The sequence below is a fragment of the Bos grunniens genome, chromosome 1, assembly GCF_055505025.1.
Source record: "Bos grunniens cultivar Pamir isolate PY7600 chromosome 1, Bosgru_T2T1.0, whole genome shotgun sequence".
Lineage (NCBI taxonomy): Eukaryota > Metazoa > Chordata > Mammalia > Artiodactyla > Bovidae > Bos > Bos grunniens.
In genome coordinates this window covers 100360619-100375146 of record NC_141165.1, presented here as the reverse complement: position 1 = coordinate 100375146, position 14528 = coordinate 100360619, and the positions used below count along the sequence as shown (strand labels likewise).

General features: G+C 37.5%; 1 protein-coding gene across 7 annotated transcripts in view; it reads right to left on the bottom strand.

Annotated features, from left to right (window-relative positions):
• Positions 1-14528, bottom strand: part of SLC9C1 (solute carrier family 9 member C1) — a 143343-nt gene that overhangs the window by 26514 nt on the left and 102301 nt on the right. For all 7 annotated transcript variants that reach the window (XM_086406789.1, XM_086406771.1, XM_086406763.1 and 4 more), the window contains 5 exons: positions 11643-11792; positions 6754-6805; positions 5376-5524; positions 1775-1900; positions 401-499 (listed from right to left, as the gene is read on the bottom strand). In XM_086406789.1, coding sequence (XP_086262915.1) covers positions 401-499; positions 1775-1900; positions 5376-5524; positions 6754-6805; positions 11643-11792 — 576 coding nt within the window. The remainder of the gene's footprint in view (positions 1-400; positions 500-1774; positions 1901-5375; positions 5525-6753; positions 6806-11642; positions 11793-14528) is intronic.

Sequence of the window (14528 nt, the reverse complement as noted above, 5' to 3'; positions counted from 1 at the left end):
TCATAACTTTTAAAGTGAATTTATTAAATTAGCGATGACTTGGAAACAACATTCTTAAATACTCTCATCTTTCTGATTCTACCAACTCAACCAATAAATACCTGTCATAGAATAGCTAAATGCATAACTCAAATATAAGATAAATAACAGCTTATTTTATAACTTTCAACCTTAATGCTGATCCTTTTAAAGTTTCTTTTTATCTATGGGAAAGTATGGCTTAACAAGTGATAGCTGCTGTTATTCATTGTGTTTGAGGAAGATAATTGTTGTTTGGATAGTAGCTGCTGTCCTAAAAAAAGGATTAATAAAATTCTTACCATTTAAAGATATTTATTCTCAATTATGTAATGTTTTTAACTAATGCTCACAAGTGCATTTATAAATATCTCTGCCTTACCTTTACCATGCCTGAAATAATTACATAAATTCCTTTAGGCTCATCACCTTCTTCAAATATATCATTTCCACAATCAAATGTTACAACTCTGGATCTTTCCTAAAAAATGTCACCAAATACATAAGCTATAAATAATATTTTAGCAGTGATTAGAGTTTACATTTTAATAAAAGTTTTATGCTTTTAAAGTAAATATTACTCAAAAAGATCTGAGACATTGTATTAGTAATAAATTTGTAAGAGAAAATAGAAATTATGACTAAAAAAGAGAAAGTAGATATTAATGAATATATGTAATTTCAGATTGGGTATTTATACATAAATTAGAAAACAATCTAATTTAGGAATTAGAATATATGGAAAGGTAAAAATATTTCTTTGGATGAAAAATAATCTGGACAAATACAAGCTAATGGTACATATATGTCTTAGACATACTCATGCTCTAAACAGCTGATGAGGTAATAAAAATTCAATCATTCAAAATATTTTAACCAGGTGAAAAAAATATAATCGGTCTTTTGGAACTTACTAGATATAGTAAGAACAGGTTAAATCCATTTATTTGTTCATCCCAGAAACACTTATTGAACACCCAGTATGGGTACAACATGATAGGCCCTGAGTAGTCAAAAGTTTGATGAGGTAAAAATTATAGAAGGGGGGAGAGGTGTAAAGGTAATAATTGTAATGTAATTATGCTATAATAAAGGGGTATACTGGATGCAATGGTGACATCTTTGGTCCTCCAAACATAGGTTGGTCTTTTTTTTACTGGTATTTGACTCTAAAGCCTGCTTTTTAGAGAATGTTTCCAGAGAAGAAATAAGCAGAGGCATTTTGGTGGGGTGGGGGTGGGGGCGTTGGTGAAAACATTTTATGATCAGTATATAGCACTCGCGGAGGAATGGAATTTAAAAAGCATAAAGTTCTTGGGGTATCAAGAGTGAAACAAAAGTGAAAGTATTTAGTCACTCAGTCATGTCCAATTCTTTGCAACCCCATGAACTGTAGCCTGCCAGGCTCCTCTGTCCATGGAATTTTCCAGGCAAGAATAGTGGAGTGGGTAGCCATTGCCTTCTTCAGGAGATCTTCCTGAGCCAGGGATTGAACCTGGGCCTCATGCACTGCAGGCAGATTCTTTACCCTCTGAGTTGGGGTATATGACATATGGATAACTAAAGGTAAAGATGGAGAGAGAGGTAGGGGGCAGATTATGGGAGAACTTTGCATGTCATTCCCAGGGATTTTGATTTTGATTTTACTCTATAGGTAATCAACAATAACAAAGAGTATCATGGCTAAACCTTTAATTTTTAAAAGATCATTTATTGGTACATTAAAGATATTACTAGCAGGGAATACAAATATTACCTGAATAAAGCTTATATATTCTTCATCTTTATCTAGCCATGGGATATGATAGAGTGCTTCTTCAACAGTAAGAGGTTTATATGTAGGTTGAAAATCAAGTATGTCTCTTTTTTTGGCCATTATTATCTAAAACCACCAAAGTTAAAAAAGTAGATGAACAAAACTGGTGTTAATGAAATGTTTAAAACAATTATGATTTTGTACCATTTCCTTTTCTTGATCTCCTGAGATTTCTGTTCTTCCATGGAAAATTTCAACCTATCCCCTCTTGAAGCATTTTTCTATGTTATCATTATTCTGAAGTCATAGATTATTTTTAAAAGTAAATCTTTTTACTGAAGTATACTCTTGCCTGGAAAATCCCATGGATGGAGGAGCCTGGTAGGCTGCAGTCCATGGGGTCGAAAAGAGTTGGACACGACTGAGTGACTTCACTTTCACTTTTCACTTTCAAGCATTGGAGAAGGAAATGGAAACCCACTCCAGTGTTCTCTTGCCTGGAGAATCCCAGGCACAGTGGAGCCTGGTGGGCTGCCATCTATGGGGTCACACAGTCGGACACGACTGAAGTGACTTAGCAGCAGCAGCAGAGACGTCGCTCAGTCGTGTCCGACTCTTCGCGACCCCATGGACTTCAGCCTACTAGGTTCCTCCATCCATGGGATTTTCCAGGCAAGAGTACTGGAGTGGGTTGCCATTGCCTTCTCATGCAAAAGTGCACAAATCTTAAATGTCCACTCAAAGAACATTTACAACATAAAAACATCTACATAACCATAACCAAGATTAAAAACATCTATTGCACCTTAGAATCCTCCTTGATGTTCTCTTCTAGTCATTACTTCTACCCCAAAGTAACACTCTTCTTCTATTACCATAGTTTAGCATTTGTCTAGTTTCGAGTGGTATCTGCATGAAATCAGTGTATGTACTTGTTTGTGTTTCATTTGTTCAACATTATGTTTCTGAAGTTCATCTATTCCAGTTCAGTTCAGTCGCTCAGTCATGTCCGACTCTTTGCGACCCCATGAATCACAGCACGCCAGGCCTCCCTGTCCATCACCAACTCCCGGAGTTCACTCAGACTCACGTCCATCCAGTCAGTGATGCCATCCAGCCATCTCATCCTCTGTTGTCCCCTTCTCCTCTTGCCCCTAATCCCTCCCAGCATCAGAGTCTTTTCCAATGAGTCAACTCTCAGTTTTGCTGGATATAAGGTTCTTAGTTGATTTCTGCTGCAGCTGTTCAGTCACTAAGTTGCGTCTGACTCTTTGCGACCCCAGGGACTGTAGCCCACCAGGTTCCTGGATCCATGGGATTTCCCAGACAAGAACAATGGAGTGGGTTGCTATTTTCTTCTTCAGAGGATCTTCCCAGCCCATGGGTCAAACCTGTGTCTTCTGCTTGGCAGGCAACTTCTTTACCACTTAGCCAGCTGGGAAGCCCTCTTAGTTGACTACTTTTTTTCTTTTAGTACTTTGAACATATCAGCCCACTTTCTTCTGGTCTTCAAAATTTCTAATGAGAAATCTGATGATGATCTTATTGAGAATCCCTTGTATGTGATGAGTTTTTAATCTTTTGCTGATTTCAAAGTTCTTTTCAGCAATTTGGTTATAATATGTCTTGGTGTGGGTTTATTTGAGTTTATCTTATTTGAAGTTCACTGAGCTTCTTAGATGTTAATATTCATGCTTGGTATAAAGTTTAGAAAGTTTTAAGCCAATACTTCTTTAAATTTCCTCTCTGTTCCTTTCTCCCTCTCTCTCTCTTGTCTTCATGGGACATCTACAATGCATATGTTGTTCTACTGATGGTTTCTCACTGGTCCCTTAGACTCTGTTCACTTTTCTTCAATTTTTTTCTTTCTGTTCCTCACATAATATAATTTCCATGGTTCTATTTTCAAGGTGACTTGTTATTCTACCTGATTAAATGTGCCTTTTTGTTCCTGCTACATGTGTGTTACATATATTTTACCTTGAGTTCAAGCTTAAGGATTTAGAATTTCTAATTACTACTGTGAATACAATATTTTTTCACATTTTCTTTAGTTGTGGAATACTTTTAATGTTGATCTTGTTTCTGGAAGCCCTGTTGAGTTATTTTATTGGTCCTATATTATTGATTTGAAGTTAATTCTCAGGGTTTTAAACAATCAATAAGCAATATTAGTTTTGTCCATTCTCCAAAACTTTCATGTTTCAAGTTCCTTTTGTTTTTCTGCTAAGACCTACAAATACAGCTTTCACTACTTGGAATGAACTATTCATTCTTATTTTTTCCTGACTTTAATGGGAATATTGCTTACTGTTTTGCCATCTAATACAATGTTTGCTTCATATTTTTAATATATATTCTTTATCTAGTTAAGAATGCTACTTCTTTATTAGCCTTTGAACATTCTGAATAAGAGTTGAATTTTATCAAATGACTTGTCTTCTTTGATCTCTCAATAAGTGAGTTATATAGCTATTTTTGGAGACAAAATCTTTTTAGTTATAGCATATCATGCTTTGCCTATACTGCCAGATTCAATTAGCTACTATTATGATAAAAAAAGTTTTATATATGTATTCACAAGTATAATAGCCTTATTTTTTTTCTTACACTATTCCCAATTTGGGGCATAAATTTTATACTTACAGAATGATTTGGGACCCTCTATATCTTTTACATTTCCCAATACCATTTAAACAACTTGAAGAAAGAAAATTTAATTAATTTTTACCCTATAATTGAGTGTTCTTATAAATCACAATTTCTTTTCTTTTTTTTTTTTTAAATCACAATTTCTATGGGAAAATTATTTCGGTGTCACAGTTAATTGCCAGGAACATACTAATACCCAGTCTAGCCTAGGATGAGGAATGATTTCATTATACCTTTGTTTTGGGTACAAAGCATAGAAAGATGTGGTCCCTCATTGCGACAAGAAAGGAAAGAGAAGGTGACCACTAGAGTTTCAGGAAGGAAGCTCTTCTGGTAGGTATTTTTCTTTAGACAATTATTTTAAGTTACGCATTTACCTTGCAGAAATGGCCTATATTGGAAAGGACTGAAAGCAGGTTTGAAGATCATAAATGACTATCAGATCAGATCAGTCACTCAGTCATGTCCGACTCTTTGTGACCCCATGAATCACAGCACGCCAGGCCTCCCTATCCATCACCAACTCCCGGAGTTCACTGAGACTCACGTCCATCGAGTCAGTGATGCCATCCAGTCAGCTCATCCTCTGTCATCCCCTTCTCCTCCTGCCCCCAATCCCTCTCAGCATCAGAGTCTTTTCCAATGAGTCAACTCTTCGCATGAGATGGCCAAAGTACTGGAGTTTCAGCTTTAGCATCATTCCTTCCAAAGAAATCCCAGGGCTGATCTCCTTCAGAATGGACTGGTTGGATGTCCTTGCAGTCCAAGGGACTCTCAAGAGTCTTCTCCAACACCACAGTTCAAAAGCATCCATTCTTCGGCGCTCAGCCTTCTTCACAGTCCAACTCTCACATGCATACATGACCACAGGAAAAACCATAGCCTTGACTAGCCGGACCTTAAATGACTATCAAGTAAGTGTATTTGCTTTGAAAATATTCCACCATACCTTATTAATTTCAGAACCTTCAATTTTATGAAGAATGCCTTTTAATCTGAAAACTTTAACAATTTCTCTAGCCAAACTGAGCATGACATTAATCTCCTCCTTTGTTTTCATAGTGACAGCAATTTCTGGGTGATCATACTCTAAGTAGCCTGAAAAATAACAAAATATTTTCAAATGAAATAGGACATTGCTTAAATATTTCCTGTGGACAGTAAGCTAATATTTATTTTCTAAACCCATGGAGCACAACCCTTATCACAGGGAAATGTATCTCTCCCTAAAGAGATTTCTACAAACAATCAAAATTCATCCATAATTGCAGAGTTCTGCCTGACATTTCCTTGTCGGCAGCCCATACTCTGTCTAAGCCCATGAAGAAGGACAGACAACCCTAGTCCTAAGATTAACAGTTATACTAATGCACCTAAACTGGACACTGAGAGGCTCTCCTGGGCTCTAGGTCTAAAGTTTATGACCCAATTTTTTATTCTGTTAGAATCAAGATTTCAGATGATAGATTGTGTGCTTAAACATGGCTTCTGATCAAATCCTCTCACTCATTCTGGGTCATTTCCACCCATCCTGCCTGGGCATCTAGATGATGCATCCATCTATGTTCTTCTGCTAATATGATGTGGATTCCTGGGTGCCCATGAGAGTTTCATCCACTTAGGAGTTTTTCTTGGTCATGACCTCTTGTCTGGCTTGACAACTATCTGCTGTGAAAGATCTCTCATGATTGGGCTCATTGCAGATTTGCTGCGTTCTTTTACTGTCCACCATCTGGTACCAAACTCCCTTTTCTGAACATAATAAACACTATGCCGTAGAGATGTCTGTCTCACTCCCAGGATTTGTCTTGCACTAGGACCATGACCTGGCACAATTCCGAGAACAGGCTGTTGTCACGTTTGAGCACTGAGCCTTCTAGCAGCCAAACCAGCAATTCCATGAGATTCTGTTCTGATTTCAACTCATTTTAAAGCCTAAATCCTCAGATGGCAACTCTGTGGCAACAGGAGAAAAAAAAATAACTTCTTTCCTTGTGTTGCTCAAGACAGTACGTTTGGAAGAAAATAGAATTTATAGTGTGATAAAGACATGCACAATCATGGCATGCTAATGTGTTTTCTTTAAACAGAAACGAAAAGGTCTTCATTGTCACATAAGGCAGAAAAAACAAATGTGGAGGGGTAATATTACACTATTCTCATTCAGTCAAAGATATGATCATGTTGATTGTTGGAGTTGTTCACTTTATTATTGATAATAAGTAGATCTCCTCAAAGATCAGTTTAGTTATCAAAACCATTTCCTCTCTAAAGGAATGATGATAAACAAATGGTCATGCTAGATCTTTAAGGTGAGAGGTACCTACCTAGTTCTTTCATAGCATGTCCTGTGTTCTTCGTTACCCTCCTTAATAACATCTACGGAACAAAAGAAATGTTATTCCTATTGGAAAACAAACTGTTATAAAAAGCCTTTACATTTGCAATTGATTAATTTTTTACCTAAATTAATAACTGTCAAGAAAAATATGATGGAAACTTTTCTGGAATTAGAATTGAATTTTGTGCATGTGTGCCAAGTCACTTCAGTCATGTCCAACTCTTTGCGATGCTATGGACTGTAACCCGCCAGGCTTCTCTGTCCATGGGATTCTTCAGGCAAGAATACTGGAGTGGGTTGCCGTGTCCTCCTCCAGGGGATCATCCTGACTCTGGAATTGAACCCATGTCTCTTGTGTCTCCTGCATTAACAGGCGGGTTCTCTATCACTAGTGCCACCTGAGAATTTTGTGCAATGAATTTTATTTTACTCCAGCAAGAGTGGTGGAGAGGATGAGAAGTGGCATTACCTAGGCTGACTTTGAGAAGCCCAAAGGTAAGTCATACGTTTTTTCTTAAAGTAACTTACTTTAGGATACTATTGATTCTGAAAATACAGGCATGTGAGGTATTTCCCATTCAATTTTTGAGAATCTCTGAATTTAGGAAATACATGTGGTTTTCAACCTTAAATGAGATAGAAGTTTTAACCAAAATATGTGAGAGCAGAAATGAAGACTGAAACTGGCCAATATCTTAAATATTCAAGTTCTTTTGTATTTCCTACTGTGTATCCTCAGTATGAGTGAGTATAAAAGGTAACAAAATTCAGCAAAGTTGTTTTAAAGTTACAGGTGGTGAATAGAGAAAAGATACAGTGATTTGTGTTCAACTACATATTGAGTGTTCAATGTTCTCAACTACATAACTTTGGGCACATGACATATAGCATTAAAATGTTCTAAATTATCTTGAAAGATGACTGTCTAATTTCACTCGATGATAAACTTAGGGGCACAGTGTTAATCTGACTCAATTGAGAAAATGAAAAATAAGATATAGAACTTAGGCCCTAGCATTCTGTTTGCTGTTTACTAGCTATGTATGTGACTTTGGACATAACCATTAAATTGGCTTCATTTCTTGGCTTCATTTTTCTCATCTGTTGTTGGGGTCCTTTAATGGACTGGGACCTGGCAGTCCGGAGGTGATGATCCTATCAAGCTACCAATGGATTTTTCACAGAGCTAGAACAAATAATTTCACAATTTGTATGGAAATACAAAAAACCTCGAATAGCCAAAGCAATCTTGAGAAAGAAGAATGGAACTGGAATCAACCTGCCTGACTTCAGACTCTACTACAAAGCCACAGTCATCAAGACAGTATGGTACTGGCACAAAGACAGAAATAGAGATCAATGGAACAAAATAGAAAGCCCAGAGATAAACCCACGCACTTATGGACACCTTATCTTTGACAAAGGAGGCAAGAATATACAATGGAATAAAGACAATCTCTTTAACAAGTGGTGCTGGGAAAACTGGTCAACCACTTGTAAAAGAATGAAACTAGAACACTTTCTAACACCATACACAAAAATAAACTCAAAATGGATTAAAGATCTAAATGTAAGACCAGAAACTATAAAACTCCTGCTGCTGCTGCTGCTGCTAAGTCACTTCAGTCGTGTCCGACTCTGTGCGACCCCATAGACAGCAGCCCACCAGGCTCCCCCGTCGCTGGGATTCTCCAGGCAAGAACACTGGAGTGGGTTGCTATTTCCTTCTCCAATGCATCAAAGTGAAAAGTGAAAGGGAAGTTGCTCAGTCGTGTCTGACTCTAGTGACCCCATGGACTGCAGCCTACCAGGCTCCTCCATCCATGGGATTTTCCAGGCAAAAGTACTGGAGTGGGGTGCCATTGCCTTCTCCTAGAGGAGAACATAGGCAAAACACTCTCCGACATAAATCACAGCAGGATCCTCTATGACCCACCTCCCAGAATATTGGAAATAAAAGCAAAAATAAACAAATAGGACCTAATTAAAGTTAAAAGCTTCTGCACAACAAAGGAAACTATAGGCAAGGTGAAAAGACAGCCTTCAGAATGGGAGAAAATAATAGCCAAGGAAGCAACTGACAAACAACTAATCTCAAAAATATACAAGCAACTCCTGAAGCTCAATTCCAGAAAAATAAACGACCCAATCAAAAAATGGGCCAAAGAACTAAATACACATTTCTCCAAAGAAGACATACAGATGGCTAACAAACACATGAAAAGATACTCAACATCACTCATTATCAGAGAAATGCAAATCAAAACCACAATGAGGTACCATTTCATGCCAGTCAGAACGGCTGTGATCCAAAAGTCTACAAGCAATAAATGCTGGAGAGGATGTGGAGAAAAGGGAACTCTCTTACACTGTTGGTAGGAATGCAAACTCGTACAGCCATTATGGAGAACAGTGTGGAGATTCCTTAAAAAACTGGAAATAGAACTGTGTTATGACCCAGCAATCCCACTGCTGGGCATAGACACTGAGGAAACCAGAATTGAAAGAGACACGTGTACCCCAATGTTCATCGCAGCACTGTTTATAATAGCCAGGACATGGAAGCAACCTAGATGTCCATCAGCAGATGAATGGATAAGAAAGCTGTGGTACATATACACAATGGAGTATTACTCAGCCATTAAAAAGAATACATTTGAATCAGTTCTAATGAGGTGGATGAAACTGGAGCCAATTATACAGAGTGAAGTAAGCCAGAAAGAAAAACACCAATACAGTATACTAACGCATATATATGGAATTTAGAAAGATGGTAATGATAACCCTGTATGTGAGACAGCAAAACAGACACAGATGTATAGAACAGTCATTTGGACTGTGGGAGAGGGAGAGGGTGGGATGATTTGGGAGAATGGCATTGAAACATGTATAATATCATATATGAAATGAATCGCCAGTCCAAGTTTAGTGCATGATACAGGATGCTTGGGGCTGGTGCACTGGGACGACCCAGAGGGTGGAGGGAGGGGGGTTTGAGATGGGGAACATGTGTATACCTGTAGCAGATTCATGTTGACGGATGGCAAAACCAATACAATATTGTAAAGTAATTAACCTCCAATTAAAATAAATAAATTTATATTAAAAAAAAAGAAAATGAAAGAGAGAAAGAGGCTGACACTCCCTGGCTTACGCAGAAAACCAATAAAGTCCTTAACACAGGACTTGCATCTCTCATGAAGGCACTGGGCACCCTCTCGAGGCAGGGTGAAGGCACAGGGCGCCTTCTTGAGAGAGTCTTAGAAGCCCGGGCAGGAGAGTGAGCAAGATGGGTCTCTGCACTCCAAGGAATCAGCCAAAGAGAAAGAGAGAGAGAGAGAGAGAGAGAGAGAGAAAGAAAGAAAGACAGACAGACATGGGGACCCAAGCTCTGATGGAGCAAAGGTGCTTTAATGATTTTTCTGTGAGTATATATAGGCTGTAGTACAAGAAATTTCTTTCATCAATGATAAAGATCAGAAAACCAAATGTACAGTAACTGTTACCAAGGGAACAAGGGATGATGATGGTCACAAGGTCAGGAGACAATCCATATCTCAAGAAAGGGGATCGAGACTAAGCAGTTTTGTCGTATAGAGAATGTTTACTAAAGGAGATTCAAGCCTGTCTCACACAATGACCCCAGTTCCTGGGAGCAGCGTGCTGTTCTGCTTAAAAAGAAACAAAGGACCTGTGAGAAACAGCACGTAGGAATCCTCCTGTTAAACATTCCCTGACAATCTGTAAAATGAGGGAATTAGATATGGTTTCCCTCTAAATAAGTTAGTGGTACTTTTTTCTACTTGTCAGATCCCCATCCTTCATTTTTACTATTTACTGTGGGAAAATCAAGCATATAGAGAAACAGAAGGAGCTTTGGAAATTATGAGGAGGGTCTGTCTGCTCAATCCTGCCATCACTTATCATCCTGCAGTATTTCCTATTTAATGCATCTTAGCCTGATAGATCCTGGAACTTGCATTGAGAGAAGCTGATTTGTGCACATGGGTTTCATGATAGCTCCAAAAGGACCAAAATGTGTGTTCCAAGAGGCTCATAACTTGTCCTTTTTTTTTTTTTTTAACTCATTCGAAGTATACAATTAAATGGTTTTTAATACATTCATGGTATTGTGCAATCATCCTCACAATCAATTTTAAAACATCTTCATCCTCCAAAAAGAAATTTCATAACCATTACAGTTCCTCCTCATCCACACCCACCCCCCCAACCCCCAGCCATAGGCAACCAGTAGTCTATTTTCTGTCTGTACAGATTTGCCTGTTCTGGACGTTTCTTATATATTGAATCATACTATAAGTGCTTTGTGACTATCTTCTTTCAGTTAGCATGCTTTCAAAGTTCATTCATGCTATAGTATCAATACTTCATTCTTTTTATTGCTTAATAATATTAGTATTCCATTGCACAATTACATCACATTTTATTTATCAGTTCAACAGCTGATAGACATGTGGGTTGTCTCAACTTTTTGGCTGGTATGAATAATGCTGTTTATAATAGTCAAGACATGGAAGCAACCTAAATGTCCATTGACAGATAAATGGATAAAGATGATGTGGCACATATACACAATGGAATATTATTCAGCCATAATAAGAAGAAAATACTCTTATCTGCAGAAACATAGATGGACCTAGAGGAGCCTCGTAACTTGCTAATGTGTCATAATACTTCAGTAAGGAGTCACCTGAGTAATATAAATGTAGATTGGTTTCTGTTTTTGCAAAAATTTCTCAGTAAACCAGGAGTCAGAGATCATCTCTACATATATAGAAAGAAGACATGATGGGTGAGGGCAACTGAGGAGTGAGGGAAATAAACCATTTTCTTAGTATTTAAAGTTTTCCTCACCTGTTTAACCTGTTTAGAACTTGCAATCTTATCAATTATAGTCATTATATCTGCTTCGCCTTGGACATATCCTTTTAGTATAGCATATCTAAAGGACAGCTGATGACTCATCCTTTTATCTAATATTTGCAGCAACCTTGGTGTTACAAGCTGAAAAAACAAGACTATATTTAATAAAACTTGTACAAATTATGGTTGATTTTATGTTGGCTAGTTTAAAATAGGTAGTAATAAGAAATGACATTCTCTCTGGTAACTATAGCAACTTGTCAAGATTCTTAGTTATTTTATTCACAGAATCTCTGTAACTTCGTGGCTAGAGCTACTTCCCCATAACTAATAATATTAGTTGCCTATGTGAAGTTAAGACTTTGTTTTTCACTTATTTCCATTGTAGAGAATTGCATGATATTTTAAGTGGTTTTATTCTTGGAAAACAACGTGGTTGATCTTCTATGCTTAGGTCACAAAATGACTGTCTATGAAGTATTGCCACTTTTACCGATTAAACCTCCCACTAAACTTTTCACTAGATGCTTCATAGTTAATTAAGTTAGAGCTCACCACAACTATGGTCCTTATTTGACCCCACAATTAACTTCTCATTGTTTCTTTGCTGCGGGTTTAAGTCTCCAGCTTATCTGTCACCACTGTACTGTCTGTCTCCTAACTTCAGCAGAACTGGCCAATCCCTACATTTTCCTGTCTTTGCTCCACAGTGCTCCACACTCATACAGAAAACAATTACTTGTTATATTGCTATAGAAAGACACATTAGACAATTAAAGGTCATTTTAGATGCTGTGATTTCATAATACTGTAAGTTTATAGAACACAAAGTGTGTATTTTTCAGTTCCTTAATTTGTATGAATATATACTACTTGCATTGTCACTACAAACATACATGGTTTGCTTTGCTAATTCCTATCATTTATTTCAGGTATTCATAAGAATAAATGTTACTTTGGGGTTTCCATGTGCTTTCTACTAAAAGGAAAGGCTGTGACGAGTATTTCTTTACTTTCGTGTGCTAAATGAATTTCTAATATAATTTAGATATTCATAATATAATCTGTTATGAGACTTAACTTGTCAAAAGAATCTAAATATAAACATCAGCCCAACAGAAAGTGGAAACCACAAAACTAGTAAGCTGATTTTCATCCATATTTCATGAAGTAGTTAGAAGAAAATTGAAACTGTTTGATTTAATAGTTTTTTACCTTCAAAATGCGTAGGATGCGAAGAAATCTAACAATTTTCATAATGATGACTATTTGGACCAAATCAAAAATATAATAATTAATGGAATTTGTCTCAATCAGCATTACATCTATGATGCCAACTAACGTAATTGTTAGCTCAAATAGATTCCAGGCATGGAAAAAATATTCCTTCCTCATTGCTGCTATCTGTTGATTTAAAAAGAAATTGTACTACCTTATTTGTTTTTGCTTTCACAACATTATTTTCCATAATAACTTAAACATGAATAGTTAAGTTTTTCTCTGATCTACCTTAAGACTCTACTTGTCTGAAATACTAGCAAGTGATCACATCAACTTGAAATTGAATGGTTAAAACATTGAAGCATCTATTCCAGACAGAAAATATTCAAAATACCTACTAATTCATTCATTCTTTATTTATTTAAAAATATTTTATTGAAATCTTACTATATAAATAAGCAGGTCAAGAAGCAACAGTTAGAATCAGGCATGGAATAATGGACTGGTTCAAAATTGGGAAAGGAATACATCAAGGCTCTATATTGTCACCCTGTTTATTTAACTTATATGCAGAGTACATCATGCAAAATGCCAGGCTGGATGAATCACAAGCTGGAATCAAGATTGCTGGGAGAAACATAAACAACCTCAGATATACAGATGATACCCACTCTAATAGCAGAAAGTGAAGAGGAACTAAAGAGCCTCTTGATGAGGGTGAAAGAGGAAAGTGAAAGAGCAGGCTTAAAACTCAACATTCAAAAAACAAAGATCACAGCATCTGGTCCCATCATTTCATGGCAAATAGATGGGCAAAAAGTAGAAACAGTGTTAGATATTATCTTCTTGGGCTCCAAAGAAGTCCAAGTCACTGTGGATGCTGACGGCAACCATGAAATTAAAAGATGTTGCTCCTTGGAAGAAAAGCTATAACAAACCTAGACAGCATATTAAAAAGCAGAGACATTACTTTGCCAACAAAGGTCCACATAGTCAAAGCTATGGTATTTCCAGTAGTCATGTACAGATGTGAGAGTTGAACCATAAGAAGGCTGAGGGCTGAAGAAGTGATATGTTCAAATTGTGCTGGAGAAGACTCTAGAGAGTCCCTTGGATATCAGGGAGATCAAACCAGTTAATCCTTAAGGAAATCAACTCTGAGTATTCACTGGAAGAACTGATGCTGAAGCTGAAACACCAATACCTTGGCCACCTGATACAGAGTCTGCTGCTGCTGCTGCTGCTAAGTCACTTCAGTCGTGTCCAACTCTGTGCGACCCCAGAGACGGCAGCCCACCAGGCTCCCCCGTCCCTGGGATTCTCCAGGCAAGAACACTGGAGTGGGTTGCCATTTCCTTCTCCAATGCATGAAAGGGAAAAGTGAAAGTGAAGTCGCTCAGTCGTGTCCAACTCTTCTCGACCCCATGGTCTACAGCCTACCAGGCTCCTCTGTCCATGGGATTTTCCAGGCAAGAGTACTGGAGTGGGGTGCCATTGCCTTCTCCAGATGCAGAGTCAACTCATTGGAAAAGACTTTGATGCTGGGAAAGACTGAGGGCAGGAGAAGTGGGTGACAGAGGATGAGACAGTTGCATAGCATCACCAACTCAATATACATCAATTTGAGCAAACTCCAGGAAATAGTGAAGGATAGGT